Source organism: Gordionus sp. m RMFG-2023, chromosome 5 (assembly GCF_954871325.1).
Source record: "Gordionus sp. m RMFG-2023 chromosome 5, tfGorSpeb1-WG-v2, whole genome shotgun sequence".
Lineage (NCBI taxonomy): Eukaryota > Metazoa > Nematomorpha > Gordioida > Chordodea > Parachordodidae > Gordionus > Gordionus sp. m RMFG-2023.
Window position 1 is genome coordinate 4682863 of NC_088779.1, and position 21056 is coordinate 4703918.

General features: G+C 27.0%; 1 protein-coding gene across 1 annotated transcript; it reads left to right on the forward strand.

The window, feature by feature from the left end:
• Positions 1-2240: 2240 nt before the first annotated feature.
• LOC135930550 (aspartate--tRNA ligase, cytoplasmic-like) lies at positions 2241-20832 on the forward strand. The gene is made up of 16 exons (XM_065467363.1): positions 2241-2305; positions 2522-2633; positions 2897-3101; positions 3692-3797; positions 5952-6063; positions 7026-7155; positions 8309-8416; positions 8628-8705; positions 12330-12464; positions 12941-13088; positions 14743-14811; positions 16505-16625; positions 17029-17115; positions 17436-17547; positions 18815-18886; positions 20542-20832. Exons 1-16 carry the CDS (start codon positions 2286-2288, stop codon positions 20631-20633), a joined length of 1707 nt encoding a protein of 568 aa, XP_065323435.1. The 5' UTR covers positions 2241-2285; the 3' UTR covers positions 20634-20832.
• The last annotated feature ends 224 nt before the right edge of the window (positions 20833-21056 follow it).

The window sequence follows — 21056 nt, forward strand, 5'->3', positions numbered from 1 at the left end:
ACGTTTTTCACCGGTAGTATTTCTTAAATAGGTTTTTAACCTTTTTAAAGTTGAGAAAGACCTTTCATTAGCGCAGGTACTAATTTGTAAGTTAGCTAAAATAATTAATGTTTTAATATTAAACAGGGAATCTAAAGTGCAATTACACATGGAAAGGACCTGCCGAGCATTCTATGGTCTCAAAAAATATTCTATTCTGTTAAGATTTACGAAAATCTGACATCACAAAGTAACTTATTATATGAGTACTAAATCAGTAGCGTAAAACTCTGAGATTTTCTTAACGTCCTATCATGTTACAAGTGTAATCAACAGTTTAGACTCAACCTGCAAGAAAATAATCTTTGTAAAATAAAATTATAACTAATAAATCTTTCCTTTAATTGATATAAAAATGTATCAATAAGATAAATAAAAGTGTGTGATGAAACCAATTTTTATTATAAATTTAACAACTTTTTACCTTTTGTACCGCAGTATATATATTTTCCAAAACAAACAATTAATCGTCGTACACAATTAATTAATATATATTTTTTAAATTCATCATATATTTAATTGCCTTTGAGGCTAATTGTTTCTATTACAAAGTTATTATTTTATAAAATCCTCAATCGTAGATACATTAATATTTGAACGATTGGATTGTCTAGAAACTACTCTAGATTTAAAAATTTCAATCCCAAACTATTTAACAAAATTTTTCATCTACATTCTCTCTGATATTTGTTAATATTTCAACAATATCCTTTGTTCTATTCATAACTTCCCTTAAGCCCAAATCAATTTATTGTAGAATTTTGCTAAAATCATATGAATAATGAAATAACATTTTCAAAATGTTTTCAGGAGAGGGGGGGTTGCCTACATCACTGTACTGACCCTATATAAATCTTTGGAAAATGAGATTGCTTTGCTTAAGTCTAGGGAGAGAAATATTAAACTTGTATAGCCCTCCTTTTGACTCAACAATAACATATAAAACTCTTCATCATTAGCCCTAATTTCCTTGAGTTCTAAGAAGATGCTCTCCGCTATTCTTATCGTCTCGCTTGCTTCTGGGGATATATCTCTTTCAGGTCATCGTGATATTTCAGTAAGAGAATGAATCTTCTAAGTATGTAAGCTGTTACTTCTTGATGGCGAATACTCATTTCTCATTTGAATACTCATTTCTCATTTAAAAAACTGCCCAAATATTAATTTAGTATAACTAAACAAACCTTTTGTTAGCTCACAATTATTTCATCAATCATTCCTCCATCAATTCTTTTAATTATTTGTATTTATTATGGGAGGAGTTTTAATTACTAACAGTAAATAATATAAAATTTTATAAAATTATCTTTTATACTTTTTTGCTTTTTTGTAAGATGACAAGGATTTTCATCACCATAAATATGTTTAAAAAGATTTCATATGTCCATAATTATTATTTGATTAGAAATTTGAAAATGGTAGATAAATATCACGCCACTAAAAATTTAAAAATAATAGACAAATATTACGCCAAAGAAAAATAAAATCAAAATTAATTGATTAAATAACTTTATGGATTAATGTGATAAATAAATGTAATTAAATATATATTTAATAAGAAATAGGTATAAATATCATAAAATATAAATTAATACATACAATAATATTGTTTTTTAAAAATATTTCCGGCAACTGCATGTTTTGGCTTTTGGGGAGGACGGATTTTGCCCCCTTGTCACCCCTCCCATCCCGCTGCGAGGAACCTGAACCCATCCATTTAAATTATTCTACATCAGAGATCTTAAAAGTTCGACCTGTGATCTGTGTTCCAAATTTGTAAAATACAGCCCTCTTATCAAAATATATATATATATTTTCTTAATTTTAAGCTAATAATTTGAATTTAAATATTTCTATTTGAAAATAAATTACTATATTCTTATTTTCTTCTAAAGAGTTATTTAATTTTAATACTTAATCTATAAATAAAATTGTAAATTAACAAAAATAAAACAAATATTTTTGATATGTTTGCAAATTCACAAATATCAAGCACATCTGAATAAACGGTTGTTGTAGAAATAGATAGGCTTGATGAAGGAATATAAATGCCCTAATTGATATTATGAATAATTTGATAGACTTTGTAGATCTCTATTCTACAGTTTCACATAATTCATATTTTATTTTTCATTATCATAGAAGGACAGAACTATTAAGTGTGAAGATTTTATCAATCACATTTTTAAGTGCGGTTTACCTTTAGCATTTATCAATTTATCTTCTATCTAATTTTTCCATCCCACATGACTGTTGAGGATAAAAGGTTAGTAGAGTTATAGATGTTTAATTATAGTTTAGTCTTACTATATATTATAGTATTCATATTTTATAGCATGCTTTTTTGCTATTTTTATGTCATTTTTATGTTATTTTTATTATATATATGTGATTATAACTTATTTATTTGTTAATCTATAATACACTTTCTATACTTTATAATTTTGACATTTAACTATATTTAATTTATATCAAAATTTAGCATTTTTGAAAATGGGAAGGAAAATTCTGAGACAAAATTGTCCAAAAAAGCATTAAAAAAATTGCAAAAAGATGAAATTAAAACTAAAAGAAAGCAAGACATGGCCTCACAAGTTTATATTTTAATTTTATAATTCTAATTTTAAAATTTATATACATAATTATCAATATGCATAATATACATGATTTGATTTTGTAAAGATGTTATAATTTGTTTCAGAGCAAAATGTTTCAAAATATTCCCTAGCAGGACTCTAATATTAACAAACAATTTACATTGTTTATTGAGAATACCGAAATAATATATTTGTCTATTCATTCATTGTTATATAGAATGTTTTATTTATTTTTTATTCAATATAATTTAACATATTAGAATGGTCAAAATAAGGATGAAAATTCTAATTGCTTAAATGAAAATGAAGAAGAAAAGGATATTGCAATGGGTAATTATGGACAATCAGACCCAACTCTTCTCTGTTTATATGGAAAGGAAATCATCCCATTATCCAATGTCAATGAAGGAATGGATGGACAAATGGTATGGATCAGAGCTAGATGGCAAAATTCTAGATCTAAAGGTGCATAAAAATTATTAAATTTTATAATAATTACAAATTCTATGAAACAAAGATCTTGCTTGATATTAGTGTAAATATATACTTTTAATTTTAACCTATGCTATTGTATAATGCTTAACCTTAATAATTTTTAACAAATTCAAAACAAAATTTATCTACAAATTTCTAAACAGATTAACAAAGAAAAAAGAAAGCATTGTTGAGTTTTTTTAATTTAAAATTTTGTTACAAAATTAACTTTTATTATGATAAATAAACTTATAATAAAATAAATGATAACCTTACAAGATTGAAAAGGCAATTTATATTAAAGTAATAATCAAAAAATATTTCTGTGGAACATGGAGTCTGTAATGTTTCTAAAATATTTTAAACATTGTAGTGAGAAGGCTTAAGGGTAATTTTTAAAACTATGGTCTGAATTTTAAATATTTTTCAAGTGAATTGAGCAGAGCAGGCTTCTTGGGTGGGCAGGTTAAAAGATTTTAAAACAATAAGTGGGTGGGCCTGTTGGCTAAACTGTCCATTCAACTTGTATTGATTATACGTTTTTATGTATCTGTTTTATTATCATCATCATCAATAAACAGGTAAACAATGTTTCGCTATACTGAGACAGCAGGAACACACAATTCAATGCGTTATAGCTGTTAATGAGGTTAACATTAGCAAGAGAATGGTCAAGTATTTGTCCAAGTACAATATTGTTCTTCTATTCTTGCTCATTCTATCTAATTTTCAATATTTTTTCCTTATCCCAAAAATCTCAGAATATCTATTTTAGAGGCTTTTTCTTTGGGGAAGGGGGGGGGACTTGTTTTTAAAAGAAAAAGAAAAAAAGATAATAACTAAAATTGATATAAAAGACATTTTTTTCCACTAATGTTTCATCTACAATTAATCGAAAACAATTCTCTAGAAGGTGTGTTCTTTATTTGAATAAATGTGTAAAATATGTTGCACTAGGAAATGCATTTATAAATTTATTTTATTTTTTCGATAATAGTATCGAGATTCTTACGTTTTTTTATTTAAAAGATGGATTTATCCCTCAGACTTTACTAAATATTTGTCCTGCTTAACCAGTAACCATATTTATATGATAATTAAAAATTTAATAACTAAACTAAAAAAAATTATCTTATAAATACAAAAAAAAAATCAAAAATTTCTTGCTTTTGAATTAAAGAATAAATAATTAAAAAATAAATTTTATGTTTCGTTTATTTTTTATTGAGTCCCTATTATTTTTACAGGGTTTTGAAAAAAAAAATGGTCAAAATATTTTTGAAAATTTTGTTGAAGAAGAGAAATTTTTGATCAAATTCTACCTAAAATTTCTATAATTCTTTATAAATAAATCTTTTGTAATTTTTTATGCACAAATAATCTTTACAAGATGAAAACCAAAATTTTTTTTTAATTATAAATTTTATTTAAAAGGGGGGTTCCATTTTCAGAAATTCCAATAATCTAACAATTTAAACAATCTTTTTCCCATGTAAATTTATATCAAAACTTTCATAATTATAATAAAAAAAATAATTTTTCATTACTTCTTTTTACCAGGGATGTGAACCCTCCTTCTAAAAAAATGGGTTTGGGTTTGGATTCAATAAAAAATCCCTGAACCTGGTTTGGGTTCAGGTTTCGGATACCAGTAAAATAATGACTTATCGCAGGAAATGTTTGTTTTATAGTGATTTATGTTAGTGAGTGTTAAGTATTGATATATTAACTTTTTTTTAATGAGAATGTGTTAAAGAAAAATTATTGTTATCATTATAATTATGAAAGTTTTGATATAAATTTATATTGAAATTATTTAAATTACGGAAGGCATGGGAGTTAAATGAAAGTTTAAATTAATTTTATTTGTCGTTATTTCAAAATCAAAACGTATTAATTACTAAATATAATAATAAAATCGTCAAATATATACATTTTATTTAATTGTTGATTTACATATGTACAAAAAAATTTATTTTTTAAGGTAAAACATTTTTTTTTACAAAAATTAAATTATTTTCAAGTAAGAAAAGTATCCAAATAATTTGAGTAAAAAAATAACCTTTAAAATAAAATAAAAAAAAACTATTTTAAATTTATTTAACAAAAATATATAAAAAAACTGATATTTAAATTGTTAGCGTATTTCAAATTCTGCAGGTGAAATCCTATGTCCCACAATTCATAAAGCAAAACTAATAGTTCTCCCAAATTATCAGAGTTGTTAAAAGATACTTTTTAAATGGATCTAAATACAGATACATCGTCTAAAATAATATCTAGATACCGATATTTTATTCAAAAATCTATCTAGATACAGATACAGATACCACATTTTTATTTCTAGATCCTTTAACAACTCTGCAAATTATAATATTATCAATTCCAAACAGGAGTTATTTATAAATAACATAAATTTATAAATCTATATTAAAATAAAATAAAATGTAAATAAAATGTAAATAACGTGTAAACAATTTTAAAAAGGTTAATAATAAGATTTTTTTAAAAACGCATAGGGGGAGCAAAAAGAGGCCCTCAGGAACTAAGATAACTGCCTCTGAGCCCGGCAATTTGAGTTGATTGTAACATTTTAAAAGGGAATCCGTAATCCTCATCAATAAAATCTTTTAAAAATTATACCATAAAAATAATTAGGTATAAAGCGAAAATCTGAAAAATTGCGGTACTCTCTAATTTTTGACCCTTTATCTACGATGATTAGATGAATGTTTGGGTTAGAGGAAAACTGGGAGGCCCAAATTTTTAAAATATAGAAAAAAAATTTATTCGATATTTTATTAAAACGTTCGTTTTGACTTTTTCTTTTCTCTTCAAAAGCTTGCCGAAGGAGAGTATAGTCGACGTGTGGGGTAAAATAAGCTCCCTCCCGGTCGATATACCACGGATCGAGAGCTGCACCTTCAATTCCCTAGAATTGCATGCCGTCAAAGTACGCTTAAAATTTTTTTTATTGGTCACGATATATTATAGCTTACATAACGAGGTTGTGAATTTTATAAATTTTTATTTGTCAATTAGTAAATTTTCTCCAGAATATATAATTTTCTACATATATGACTTTTGGTTTAGAATATGTGGCAGCGATAATATCCTTTCACTTTCCCTTATGAAGTGAAGTTGGATTTAAAGAGCCAAGGCAACAATCTAATATTAAAAAATATTCCTTGCTAATATCCGGGTCTGGTCGGAAAATCCACCCAATTTGAATATTTAAGACTAAGGTGTACCCCATTGAGTGTCTGATCCACGGGAAAATAAATTAGAGAAAAATATTGCCTTGATTTTTATAGGAGGAAAATAGGAAGAAAAAAAAATTAAGAAATTTTGTCCCAAACGACCTAAAGGGAAAAATGTTGAATATAAGGTTCGAAGTTCGAAATAGTGGTGTCTCTCCAAATCCGACCAATCCGAGTTCGGTCTGATCGGGCAAGTGGTCGCATAGCGATAGCGATAAAGATCCAGTTCAGTTTATAAAAAAAAATTCCGTATTCCTTTTCGAACCGGACCCAACCCTGACCTTCCTTTTTAGACTCACCCATGGCCCACATCTCGCGATATTCTTAGCTGAAGTCGTTATATTTAAAAGAAATATCACCCGTAAACTTTGTGGGTAAAGAAGGAATAAATAGGTTTTCGGTTAGAATATAAAAAAAAGTGAGTTCCTAATTTCCGGTTTTTTAAACTTTCACGCGGTTTTTAGAGAATTCTAGTTTCCGGTTCTGAACCCTCTAAAATGAAACGCCATTTTGATACAATATGTTGTTATGACCGGAAAAGGTTATTTTAGGAATGTTTAAAATGAGATTCGGATTTGGTTTTTATAAAAAAAAATTTTTTAAAAAAGAGGATTTCGAATTCCTAGATTTATCTCTGATAAAAAAATTTCTCAAGGTTTATACATTGAGTTTGACCCGGGTCAACCAACTGCCTTTACTCGTAGAAGACGCGAGTCGCACCCTTGCACCTATTCTGGAACCTGATAGCACTTCCGAATCCGAAGAGGAAAACGCGCTTAAAGAAGGTTTTTAACTTTCCCTTTTTCTTTTTAATATTTCTCATTATTCCTTTTTTGCCCTTCCTCTCTGTCCTATTGCTATATAATTAAACTATCACGATGGGAAGGCGCATGTAATTCCATCATATATTGAGTAAATATACAAGTTTTACGAAACCCTCGTATGGATGATACTTTGCAGATATTTAAATTGGAATTTTTACGTTAATTTGTAAACCCAAGAAACAATAACATAATGAGCGCTAAACCCGGCTTTGGAGAAACTCGTCCTTCTACTGATAACTTGGGGTTAGAGAGATATCGCGGTCTTTAGCTAGGGAGTAGGGAGGTTTTCTGCTGGGGAGAGGAGATCATACTATATATATCCTTTAATCGTTTTATTCAAAACAAACACTTTTTTTTTCTTTATTTTTTCATATTTTGCAATTTAAAGTTGATAATTTTAAATATGAACAATTAAGTTTAAAATAATAAGTTGTATTAAAATGAGTTAAAAGGCTTTATTTTTATAAAAAAAATAATATATAGTATTATTTTGCAATTTAAAAGTGATAATTTTAAATACTAAATTTTGAACAATAAATTTAAAATAATTTAAAAATGATATAATCTTGTATAAAAATGAGTTAAAAGGCTTATTTAAAGAAAATAATCCTTTAATAAAATATGTTAATTAAATAATCTTAATTTTATGAATAAGAAAATATAAAGAAATCCAAAAAATAAATATTTACTATTTGCATTCATATTTACGAAATTTTAGGTTGGTAAAGTAAAAAAAATTTCATTTTATTAAGATACTTTTGGTTGATGAATAACTTTTCTTATTATAGAAATAAAAAGATCATTGAACATATGGAAACAATTTTAAAGTCAACAGCTGACAATCTCTCGCAGCCCCCCCCCCCCCCCCCACCTCAAATATCCAAATTTTTTAATTAAAAATATTCAGAAAAATATATAGAAAAGAATTATCAGCCTTAAAATTTAACACCGTAAAAGTAAGTAGGTTATTATAATGTTAAATATTTGTTATGCTTAAAAATTAAGCCACTTATACATATATAAATAAATATATTTAATCTCGATAAATTTATTCGAAAGAATTCTATTATAATTATTACACAAATTTTTTTTTGCTCTTTTTGTTATCCTAAAGACGATAAAGATAAGCCTAAAGCACCGGTAGTTAACCAGGACACCAGGCTTGATAATAGAGTAATCGATCTGAGAACCCCCGCTAATCAAGCTATATTCAGGATTCAAGGTGTCAATCTCATATATACATATTATAATAACTGTTTTTTTTCCTTTTTCCAATTGATTTAGAAAGATAAGGAAAGCTAGCAGGAAAGGAAGAAAAATATATTGTTCCAAGTATAGAAAGGATAATAGACATAAATTCAAATTTTATAAATTTCACATATGACAAATAATCATCTTATTATAACATAATATTTTTTATTTTACTGGTATAGCTGGAATAGTCTCTTTATTTAGGTCCTTTTTAGAGAGTCGCGATTTTATAGAAATTCACACGCCCAAGATTATTTCTGGTACGTATATTACACTCATTTCATCGTGCAAATATATACGTTAAATTATCATATTATTATATAATTTTATGACACATCTGTTTTTTCTTTTATCTCCAATTTAAGAAAGATAGGCGAGTTATATATATATTTATTTAATTAATTATCACTAATATGAATGCCGTCCAGGATCGCTTGTTTTACCCTGCGTTTAAAACGCGAACATCACTTTTGGCCTATACTTAAAACGACTTATTTTTTTTGTTAAACATGGAATTCGAATAATCTTGAATCATTAAAATAAATATGAAGCTTAGGTGGGTTTTTTTTAAATATTTAATATTTAACGGTTATACCTTTTCGTATATCTCAACAAAAATTACTAAAAATAATTTCGGAATATTATTTTTTGGAAACTAGTTTAAGCGATTATGACAGCCGAAATTCAAATTTTTAGCTTCAACAAATCCAATAACAACAATAAATTAGAACTACAAAAAAATTTACGAAAGTGAACATTATTATTACACAATAATATTATTAAAGGTGTAGACATGTGATTATGATAATAATATGATGAATCTTATAAATTATACTTGTAATAACTAATGTTTATTAAACAAGCTCGATTCGAGCCTATTTTTAAAAAAATTTTAACTCAATGTTTTTAACCAGAAAAAATATTACGCATGTCCTGAAGATTTTGGTTATAGATGGCACAAAGATTTAGACAACTATTATCAAAATCTCGAGGCGTGTGCTATATTTTTCTGGCTAGAATGTTGAGTTCGCCGTTTTTAAGAATCGGCTCAAATCGAGCCGTTTAACAACACACCTGTAACTAGGCCTATTCAAAAACGAATTCAAATCGAATAGTGCATTATTCGTATTCGATTCGTATAAACAAATCTTACTATTTGTATTCGATTCGTATAAACAAATCTTACTATTTGTATTCGATTATCAATTTTTTTTAATAAAATAAATCATACTCAAATATATTGACAAATTTTTTTATTACAAATTTGATTTTAAACAGAAAAAATTATAATAATATGTAATCAATAATCTGATAATAAATAATCAAGTTATAAACAAAATTAAAATGTATATTATTAATTTAATTTATAATTTAAGCCAATTTTTAAGGCAAAGAGTTTTTCTTATATTTTCTTCCTTATATGACATGCGGTTTTTTGACAATAAATTAGTTCCAACGGAGAAAAGCCTTTCACAAGCAGTTGATGTTCCTTGTATAGATAGATAATCCCTTGCCATTTTCGAGAGTATGGGGATCCGATATGCATTTGCCTTCCACCAAATTAACGGGTCAGTATCACTCTTTGCTCTTGGTTCACTCAGATAAAATATCTATTTCACACAGTTGAATATTATTTTGTTTAAAAACAATGTCTAGCCTGTTTTGTTTAATTTTATCCTTATTTGTTTGACAGTTTTAATTATGAGCTTATAAAATAAAATCATATTTAAATGGGGGTAAATTAAATACCTGTATATCTATTGTAAATCTCTTTAAATTTGTCCATTAACTTGGATATATCAATATCATAATCAACAGATATTGATTTAAAATATTCTACTTTAAGCCTGGGATCTAATGTTGTGGTTATTATTGCATCATCGGCAGTTAAATTATAATAGCCCAACAATTTATCACATGCTACCTTGAAACTATTGTTAAAGGATTTATGGAAACCAGGTTTTTCATTTTTTAGATGTTCAAGAATTAAAATATAATAAGGTATAACCAAATTATAAGTAGGATAATTCTCCCCACATACCATATTTGTAGTTTCATATAAAGGCAATAGGATAGCTTTAATTTTTATAATACTCCCATCCTTCCTATATGTTATCAAAGTATTATATTATTACCTAATTATAAATTTTAGTTTACCTCTGATATTTGTTTTTCTTGAAGAATTTTAATATTAGTTATTACTTTTTTAACTAATTTTATAGCAGGCTTTAACAATAAGCCCCTTTCAATCATTTGATAGGTGCTATTCCACCTTATTTCACAATCCAATTTTGGTTTTAAAAAATTTAGGGGAAGATGTAGGGAACTACATATATTTTTTAATAAATTTAAATTTTTTAGGGGAATTACGAATCATTCTAATAATGTTTCTTAGTTTTAGAATTGAAGGATCTAAAATTTTTAAAATTTCTTTGGATATTAAATTAATTACATACGGATGTGCCCTATTTTTATTAATATTTTATAGAAAATGTATCAATAAATGTTTTATTATTAGTTGCATTATAAAGTTATATTAAAAAATTTTATTCTCTAATTTATAATTTTTAATTATTTTAACAAAGGCTTTAAATATATTTTCACCTGAATGTGTTTCATTTATTGGACTGACATCCAAAATTATGTCATTTATTTTAAAATTATCATCAATAAAATAGGCTGTTAGCCCTAAAAAAGGAACCTGTGTTGGGCTAGTCAAAATGTCAGATGAAAAATTAATCTGACTTTTATTTTTAGATATTATTTCCTTTACCAACTGTTCTTTTTCTGCAAATGTATTATACATGTGCAATTTAAGAGTATCGGAGCATATTGATTTTACAGAACAATCAAGATCACTTAAAAAATTTTTAAAATCATTTGAATTAATAATTTTAAAAGGTATATTATTATTTATAAATAATTTTAATAAATTATACTTAAAATTAATTTTTTTGAAGAATTTGGTGTAGACTTTAAAAAAATGTCAATTTTAATATTTTTTTACTACGGTGTGAATGAAACCTATTATAATGATTAATAAGAGGAGATGTTGTTATGCCTTTACATTTTATAATACTCTTGCAATGATTGCAAGCAGCCTTTTCACTGTCTTTAAGGATTTGATATTGATCCCATATGATTACTCTCTTTAGTGAATAAATTTTCTCATCTTCAACATCAAGCATAATTTCATCAGTCTCCTCTAACATAATTAAGCTAGCTAACTAATTATTGTAGAAATGTAATATATTTTTATATACCTCTGGTTTGTGTAATTTTTAATACAATTTATTATGAGATTCAAAAAATAAACTTTTTCGTGAGATTCTAAAAATGTGGCAAATAAAAATTTAAATTTTCACTTCAGAAATTTTTAAATTTGTGCATTTTTATAAACCCAAACACATCACCTGTCAGATTGGCAGGTCAACAAATAGAAATGACAAATGTTAGATTTATTAAACAATTTATTAAATATTACGAATTATTCGAATCGAATAAATGATTATTCGTATTCAGATAAAACAAATAATTTATTATTCGTATTCGTAATTATTCGAATCATTTTTGCATAGGCCTACTTGTAACGATGTTTAGGCAAAGGAAAAAAAAATCGGCTGGAACTTTCATTAACGAATTTCGTTGGGCTAGGGCGATTAACAGTGGATACCAAAAATTTTGTTAGATTTTGGCAGCGCCAATTTTTTGATCTTTTATATTGCAGTTTTCTCTCTTCAGAATTGTAAACGTCGCTTAAAGTGATCTTGGACGTTTTCCGAGTCCGTAGACATTTAACTCTTAAATATTAGGTATAAATTTTATTTTTACGGGGAAATCAAAGAAAATATGTATTTTTCGAATCATTTTTTTTGTTGTTGAAGCTGCTAGTGAAGGTGGAGCCAATGTATTTACCGTTCAATATTTCAAGGAAAAGGCTTATTTGGCACAATCCCCTCAGCTATATAAGCAAATGGCGTTGTGCGGAGATTTCGATAGAGTCTACACGATAGGATCTGGTTTAAACAAAAATGAAGGAATACATATATCGTCGGCCCAGAATTGGGGTGCTCCACTTGCTCAAATGTTTAAAATGAGAAAATCAACATTAAAGTTAAAAATCAAATATAGGAATAGTTTATTGATCAATTTTGACAGAGCTATAACTTTGGCAAAAATTAATATTTTTTAGATTTTATTTTTATATATATTAGGAATAAATAAGTTATTATCCACTTCTAACTCAAAGCACTCCAATTCTAGACCGACAATAATTAATTTTATTCACAATTTTTTTTTACCGGCTTGATAAAAGGTATAAAAATAGAAAAAATTGATGTAAACCGTAAATATAATTTCATTGTTCTATTTCTCCCTTTCTAAGGGCTTAAGGAAATTCTAAAAACAGAAGCTCAGTTTTGGGGTTTTTTTTTTGAATATTGTGAGCTTATGAATTATGTATTTTTTTTTTCCCTTCTAAATCAAAAAAAAAAAGTTTTCCGAGCCGAAGACTCTAACACTCATAGACACCTGACGGAATTCATTGGACTCGATCTGGAGATGACCATCAAATGCCATTATAGGGAAATTGTCGAGCTTATAGGTCAAATGTTTGTGTACATTTTCAAGAACTTACATAACAAGTTAATAAAGAAATATGTAAATATATATATATATATATACACTAGCCGATTAAATACATTCATAGGGGAAGGGGGGGGGAGGTGACTCAACCAATACGAATGAATATAAAGTGGGATTCATTTCGCTCCCCATTTAAAAGATCTATCAAAATACGATAAAACCTGTCTAATTTGGGTACCGTTTGAATTAAAATTTTTGCCCAACTTAGATATCAATGCTTTTAATAATATGCGGCATTTAATAGGAATTTGTATTGGGACTCAAAATTTTGGTCAAATTAGGGAAATATCCGAATTAGCAAGGCTCCGAATTAGACAAGTTTTTACTGTATCTGCTTTTTATAATGACTATCTTATAGTCTTGGGATTTCGTTTTAACCCTCCCCCCACCACCTTATCAATCTATGAACATGCTAATTTATAAATTAAAATAATCATATTTCGGTCAAAATTGAAGGGTTATTCGAATTAGCCAGAGCCCAAAATAGACATATTTTAACTGTATTTGCATTTTATGATGAATATCATATAGTCTCTGGGATTTGGCTTTAATGCTCACCTTATCGATCTATGAACACGCTCATTTATAAATTAAAAGAATCAAATTTTGGTCTCCTAATTTATTGATTTGATCCTCCATAATGATGCGTATTTTTTGAAATGCTTTTTTTCGCGACTAAACCTGAATGTTAATATAACATATTTTGATTTGTTTCGATTTACCTAGAGGTTTAAATTGGTTTCTGTTTTTTTTATTCCATAATATAATAATATATTATTTATGTTTAGTTTATCATAATCACATAATATATGTATATTTTTTTTAAAGTTTGTAAATTCCAATAATTTATTAACAATGCGACATTCGAAATAATTTGAGAAATTTTATTAATCGCCAAAGTTTCTCGGTCATGAATTTGTCCTGGTATTAATGTTCAGAAATTTCAAACAATCCTTTAAATTTATTTCTTTACCCCATTTTTTTTGAAAGACAATTGTAAGGTGTCAAAAATCTTGGGTTCTAAAATAAAATTTGAAAAACATATGTTTTACCACGTGTTATTCAAAAATTCTTACTGCGAAGAATGAACTGTGATTTCGATAACTTACCACACCCAATGATATATAATAATACATAGACTGACGATGCATTCATAAATTGACATTTGGAAGCGTCGTTGAATGTTAATCAGCTGGACCCGCCATTTTGGTAAACCCATATAGTAATTATCCTCATGTTAAAAAACTACTATTAAATCGATAACTTGCTTCCTTATTATCTCGATGATCAGGCAATTCTTTAAATAAAGTTTGCGACAGACATAGGAATAAATTACTCGTTTAAAAAATTTTCATAATGATATGGGTAATCAAAATAGCGTCCCCAGCTGTTTTCATTGATGTATACACTTTTAATGAATACATAGTCAGTCTAGGTATTATTATATGTCATTGGTTCTAAGGTTCTTTGGGTTTTCCTATTGGTATCAAAGTTACACGGACATCAACTTGGCCTGATATTAATTTTAAGAGACTTCAAACTATCTTTCAAGGTTCTTTTTCTAAAGCGAGAAAGTCAAAGACTTTGTCGCCTTCACTTTTTATTCTTTGAATTTATTATTTTACCATTTTGAAAAAAAACAAAACCTACAAGGTACCAAAAGGAGATAAATATAGTATCTCAGCAATACCCGTGTCAGCCTTTCGTTTTCTTGGAGCCTAGGTAAATTTATTTTTAAAAAAAACTAATATTTTATGTTATTATATATATAATTAAAATCTGCGAGAAGGGAAGGGGGGGTGATTTTTTAAATAAAAAACCAAAAATAATTAGTCTGTGCCTATATTAAATATCGGATCGGATTGGTGAAAAATATATGGAATCCTTAAATATAATTAGAATTTTTTTTGCTTATCTCAATTTAAAAAAAAAAAACTTATATAAGTAAAAAAATCTATTTAAAGGAATCCATGGAAACTCTACACAACTATATTTTTCCCTAATATCCTCTTTTATTATAGCCTTGAGGACCTAAGGAGTATAGTTGGCTAATTACTCAATTTTTAGCCTTTTAAGACAATTTTTAGTCGGTTAAAAAATCGGCTAAACCAAGTTTTTACCCGAAAATTATCACTTTGGCCTCGGGGTTTTTAAAAAAAAAAATAGCAGCTAAAATTTGGAACAAACTAATATAAATTAAAACGCTTTAATATTAACCTAATTTCTCCGGCAGGCGTCGCCGACATTTGGCCATTACCTAACCATACAAATGGGACATGTATAAAAATAACTGTGGTAATTTGGATAAATAAATTGTTAAAACTGAATATCTTTTAGAACGAATGATTGTTCGTGAATTTCCCATCCTAATAATATAGTAGAGCCCGGAATCTAATGAACACATTTTGAAGCGTCGTCGGAGGCAAATCAGCTGGTGATTCGCCATTCAATTTATTTCTTCGCCACGGAATGTTTTAGTGATTAATTTAGTTACCATCCTGTGATTATCAAATATTTAAAGGAAAACAGTTGGAAATTTATTAAAGGAACAACCTTAGTACGCACATTAAATCCATAGTCTTCGGCACACACTTTGAAATAATCCTTCGGGCTTCCTGGTAGATTCCCATCCACTGCAAAACCAACCCTTCCTGATTTTTCAAAGCCATTTTAATAACCTTGCTGCGGGGTCTTCTCCAAATCCACAAAAGCATAATTTCTTCGACTTATACAAACTGCATATCATCGATTTTCACTTGATCTCCATACTCCAAAGAACTTAATCGCCTGGTATGAGCCACGATATCATGAATCACTTCCACCCCCCCCCCCCCCATTCCCCCCCCCGTATACCCGAATAACTAAACTTCTTTATTAGTCCGTTGGAATACCTTCTTCTTTTAAAAGTCTATTCACAAGTCTGTCATTCAATTCATTACAATTTCTTCCCGTCACTACTCTTTTTAGGCACCTCTCTTTATCTTTCTTTTCCTAACCTCGTCCTTCCCAAATCAACATGTCTCTTTGATGCCTTACCGTCAATAATAACATTCCCATCGGTATTTCTCACTCATTGAACCGTCAATGACATCAATATGTTTTGCCATCCGAATCATATATTACCACCCTTCCTTACTGACAGGGGAAAAGGAAACATTTTAGTTTTTTTGTGTTTTGAAAATAAATAATTTATCACGAAATATTCAAATATAATAACAGTTTTAATTTTTTAATTTTTCTTTATAAATCAATTATTTATTCGATAAATCACAATGATTTCTAATTCTACGAATCTCTTATAACCATTCATGGCATTACCTATTTTTAAAACCGATCAAATCAGAGTTACGAATATCTTTTTAGCTATTTTCTCAAAGTTAATTATTATTAAATTATTCTTTTTATACCCGAAAAGCCTGCATTTAGATTACACGGAGGCCCTAGAAATATTGAGAGACCACGGGGTAGCCATCGGAGACGAAGATGATTTTTCGACTCCACAGGAAAAATTGTTGGGAAAATTGATCAAAAATATTGTAAAAAAAATAAAATAAAATATAGTATAACATTTTTGGGATTTTGCATTTGTTAAATGAATTATCGGCCATTTTGATGTATCGGATTAGGCCGTTACCGGATATTAAAAAATATTTAAATAATTGGGACTTGATATTTAAAAACCGGTGCATCCAAGGCGCCAAAATATTTTTCCTTTTTTTTCTATATTCTATTCATTTCTTATTTACGGGATAGAAGAGAAAGAAAAAGAAGAAAGAGAGAAAGAAAAGATTATTTAAAATCTTATTTATGCATTGGATATCTTTTTAATATTCTTTTATTTTCTTCTCAAGATGGCCACAACTTTACTTTTGAATTTTTATTTAAATTATTGAATAAATTTTTTAATGTATTATTATATTTTATCTGTTAATTATATAGTATAGTACCGATTTTTTTATGCTCGACAAATTTCCCTTGGCCGTTCGACCTTTCTACACTATGCCCGACCAAACAAGTTCCAATGTGGTTTTTAAAAAAAACAAAATTATTTTTCATAAATATGTTATTAGAGCCAATGAAAATAACGAACATATACATTAGCCCATTGTTTATTTAAAAAGTATAATACCTAGAGGTTGTCCTAGTTCATTTTTTGATCGCAGATTTTTTCAACATAGTATATTGTTACTTTTTCAACGCTACTTGAAAAACTGTATTTTGGAATATCAGCTAAATGAAACTCTGTACCTTTTCTTATGCCTGTCTTAAAAATCTGCGGGAAAAGCTATAACTAGGACAGCCTCTAAAGGGAAAATATTTTGAATTCCTTTTTTCATATTTTCTAGAAATATTCCAACAGTTACGATATGTACATGAGAGGCGAAGAAGTAATTTCAGGAGCCCAGAGAATTCACGACATCGAACTTTTGATCGAAAGGGCCAAATTTCATAACATCGGTTTGTTAAACACAAATACAAAAAAAATATTTATTTGATTTTCAGAAAAAAAGAGAGAATATTTTTATTTCGATTATACAAAATAAATAGAGTTTACAACCGGAACTTGAATTTTAAAAAAAGTGTCCTGATTTCCGGTTTCAATTTTTTTAAATTAGACCGGTCAGCATCTTTGAGATGCTACACCCTGTAAAAGACCGTTCTCGAGAAAAACGCGATATCGAATACGTTCAGCACTAGGCGGAACATTTGATCCTTTATTTAAATAGTTAATTTGCAAAAAAAGATTAAAAATTATTGTCCATAATTAAAAAAAAAATAGTAACACAGTTCTTATATTACTTATATATTTTTTCGTAATGTATTAGTTTTTTAAATATATATAGCCCAATCCTTTTATAATTAGATATTAATGATCATCTAAATGTATGCCTTAAACGTTATTTTAAAAATAATAAAACGCTTATAACCGATGTAAAAAAATAAATGGTTCTCGACCTAATTTAAATTTAATTATCAAAAAATGAATATTATGCAACCATTTATTAAACCCTTTGACTTTCAATCAATATATTTTTTCTAATACAAATATAATATATATACATATAAAATATTGACTTTTATTAATATATCATCTATATGAATCGCAGATTTAAATAATTTATCAATTATATGCTACAAAAACAAATTCTAAAATGTATAAAATCAACAGATTATAAATTATAATACATTTCAAAAAAAGTTATTTTTTACACCACGAAAAAAAATTATACCTCATTGTATATTTCTTTTTTTTTTGCACTTTTATATCCTTTTTTTTATTCTCGAGTGACGCCAAAATGTTATAAATAAATTTGGCAAGATGTCGCCACCTTTTTATCTTAAAATAATTTCGAACCAATCTTCGGTGTTACCCACACATTCGTCGCCGCGAATTCACGCTAACTAACCTAATGCAGGGTTAAACTATTAGGATCCCGATTAGCGTTTTTAACAGAGCTTTTACGATATAAAAATGAATACAAAAAAAATGGTTGTAAAACTCATTACCAATCAACCACAAAATTTACAAGTAAAATATAATTAAAAGTACAAAAAAGTATCGCAAAATAAACGATACTCATCAAAATTGAAACATAACTGCCACAAACGTCAAAATTTGCCAAAATCATTTTATTTCTTTACTCGAAATTTTGAGATATAAAATGGCAACCGATATTTATTTTTTGCTAATTTAATAAACATTATTAATAATATGTCTTTTTAGATTTGGTCAAAATTCAAAGTTATATCGACGCCTTCAAGTACGGTATAGGACCCCACGGAGGAGGTGGAATAGGTTAATAGCATTTTTATTGTAAATTTTTTTTTTAAAAAAAATACTTTTATCTTTGCGCATGTTTTTTTATTCGTAAAAAAAACGAATGGTTAAGCAGTAGTTCATGTATGAAATTTACGGGGTAGATATTCTATATTACATGTTGGAATATTATTCTTAAAAAAAATTACTTCGAAAATTTTCTAAAATCCTAATTTACCCGATGAGACACATATCATATATGTAGTGTTGTTTTACCGACTCGATTTGTGTCGATTTTTTTTAAAAAAAAAGGCTAACTCAATATTCAAAAAAAAATATATTACGCAAACTTGAAGATCTAAGGTTTATACATCTATTAACGAAGTGTCGAGGCTTAGGTAATATTTTTTCTGACTAAAATATTGAGTTAGCCGTTTTTGAAAATTGGCTCAAATCGAGCCATTTAACAACACTATATATTAGTCCTATACATAAAACTAATCCTATTCTTCATTAATTCGTATTATTTAACCTGATCGAATAATATACCATTGATTTTTGTACGAATAATAAAATTTACTCTTTTTTTTTGTATTAGATTTTAAATAGTTCGTTTTTTTTTAAAAAAAAAATTTAAATTAATATTATAAACAAACAATTCAAAACGAAAATATTAGAGCCGTATTTTAATTTTTTTTTTTTTAAATATACCCGGGCCTGGAATTTTTTTTTAAAAAAATATGCGGATTGGACTGGGCCGTATATTTTAGAACCAAATATTTGAAATCACTATTATTAGCTATAAAAATCAAAAATAAATATAATATATTTATAAAGAATTCAGTCCGGGCCTTAAAATATAAAATCCGGGTGGGGTCGTGCAAATGGTACCTCTGCAGGCCTCTGGAAAATATATTGATAGAATTTTTTTTTAATTATGCTACTATGTTATTTAGTTTAAAAAATCTGATTGATAAAATAGGTTTGTTTACCTTAGAAATGTAACCTAATTGAGTTGATTCGAATATTAAATTAAAATTTTTTTTAATGCATATATATATATATGCGTGCTTAACCCTCATATTCACGATAAGCGCGCAATTCACTACAAAGAATACAAAAAAATACAGCATATTTTGTATACTTCGCGATTTTGCTCTAACTATAAATTAGGGGTAAGTGTGCTTGAGTATTTATATACCTTGTTCATAAATCAAGATTATTTATAAAATCCTCTCAATCAGCAGTTTTTAAATGATAGATAATCAAGGTATCTCTTATAAAAATTGGTATTTCATATCAATTTTTTTTTTTTTAAAAAAATACAAAAATTGAGGATGTTTTAAGGGTCAATACATTCTTTAATAAAATTTTTAATTTTAAAGAACGGGTATCGTTTTATAGTTATAAAGATTTCAAATCGTTTTTTTTATGGCCACTAAGTATAATGTTAAAGATTGTAACATTTTAATTATAGCTTTAGATAACCTTTTCTTTAGTTACATTATGCTCTTTCATCCCCAATATCAAAGTGCACTTAATATCGAAAAAGAACACAATGTGACGAAAAAAAAAGGCTGTATATAATTATACATTTGTATAATTATATTTTAAAAAGCAAATGAATGGTGGTTAAAAAAAAGTTTATTTATTTTTTTAAATTCAATTTTTTTATTTATTATATTAATATTTAGGTCTGGAAAGGGTCACTATGCTATTTTTGGGCTTGGACAATATTAGAAAGACATCCATGTTTCCTAGAGATCCTAAAAGATTAACCCCATAAAGGATATTTTTTTATATTATATATATATATAATATTGTATACAATTATAATAGCAAATGGAGTAAATATTATAACATTTTTTTATAGTATAATTCTTCAAGTTATAACATAATTTTTTTAAATTTTAATATGATCGATAATGTCATACCAAATATCTTACATTATACGAGTTTGTCTTACATATTAAAGTATTAATTTAATTTTTAGTTAAATTTTACAGGGATTTATTTTTATTTTTTTTTAAAAAAATAATTTTTATAGATATTTTTTTGCAATAAAAATTTACTAAATATGTGCAGTAGTTTTCAACTTATTTGGTTTTCCATTTTAAATTATTCATAAAATTCATCTTATTTTATTTATATTTGTCGTTTTTTGTTGATTTGATTCTTTATAAGATCCTCCTCGAAAAATTTGTGTTAT

Bases quoted from the DNA above. Each gene is read 5' to 3' on its own strand.
- LOC135930550 (XM_065467363.1), top strand. From the start codon at position 2,286: ATGACTGTTGAGGATAAAAG. The intron at 16,626-17,028 runs GTAAAAAAAATA...TTAATTATATAG, and splicing joins GAAAATTGATCAAAAATATT to TATAGTACCGATTTTTTTAT. The intron at 18,887-20,541 runs GTTAATAGCATT...ATTAATATTTAG, and splicing joins CCACGGAGGAGGTGGAATAG to GTCTGGAAAGGGTCACTATG.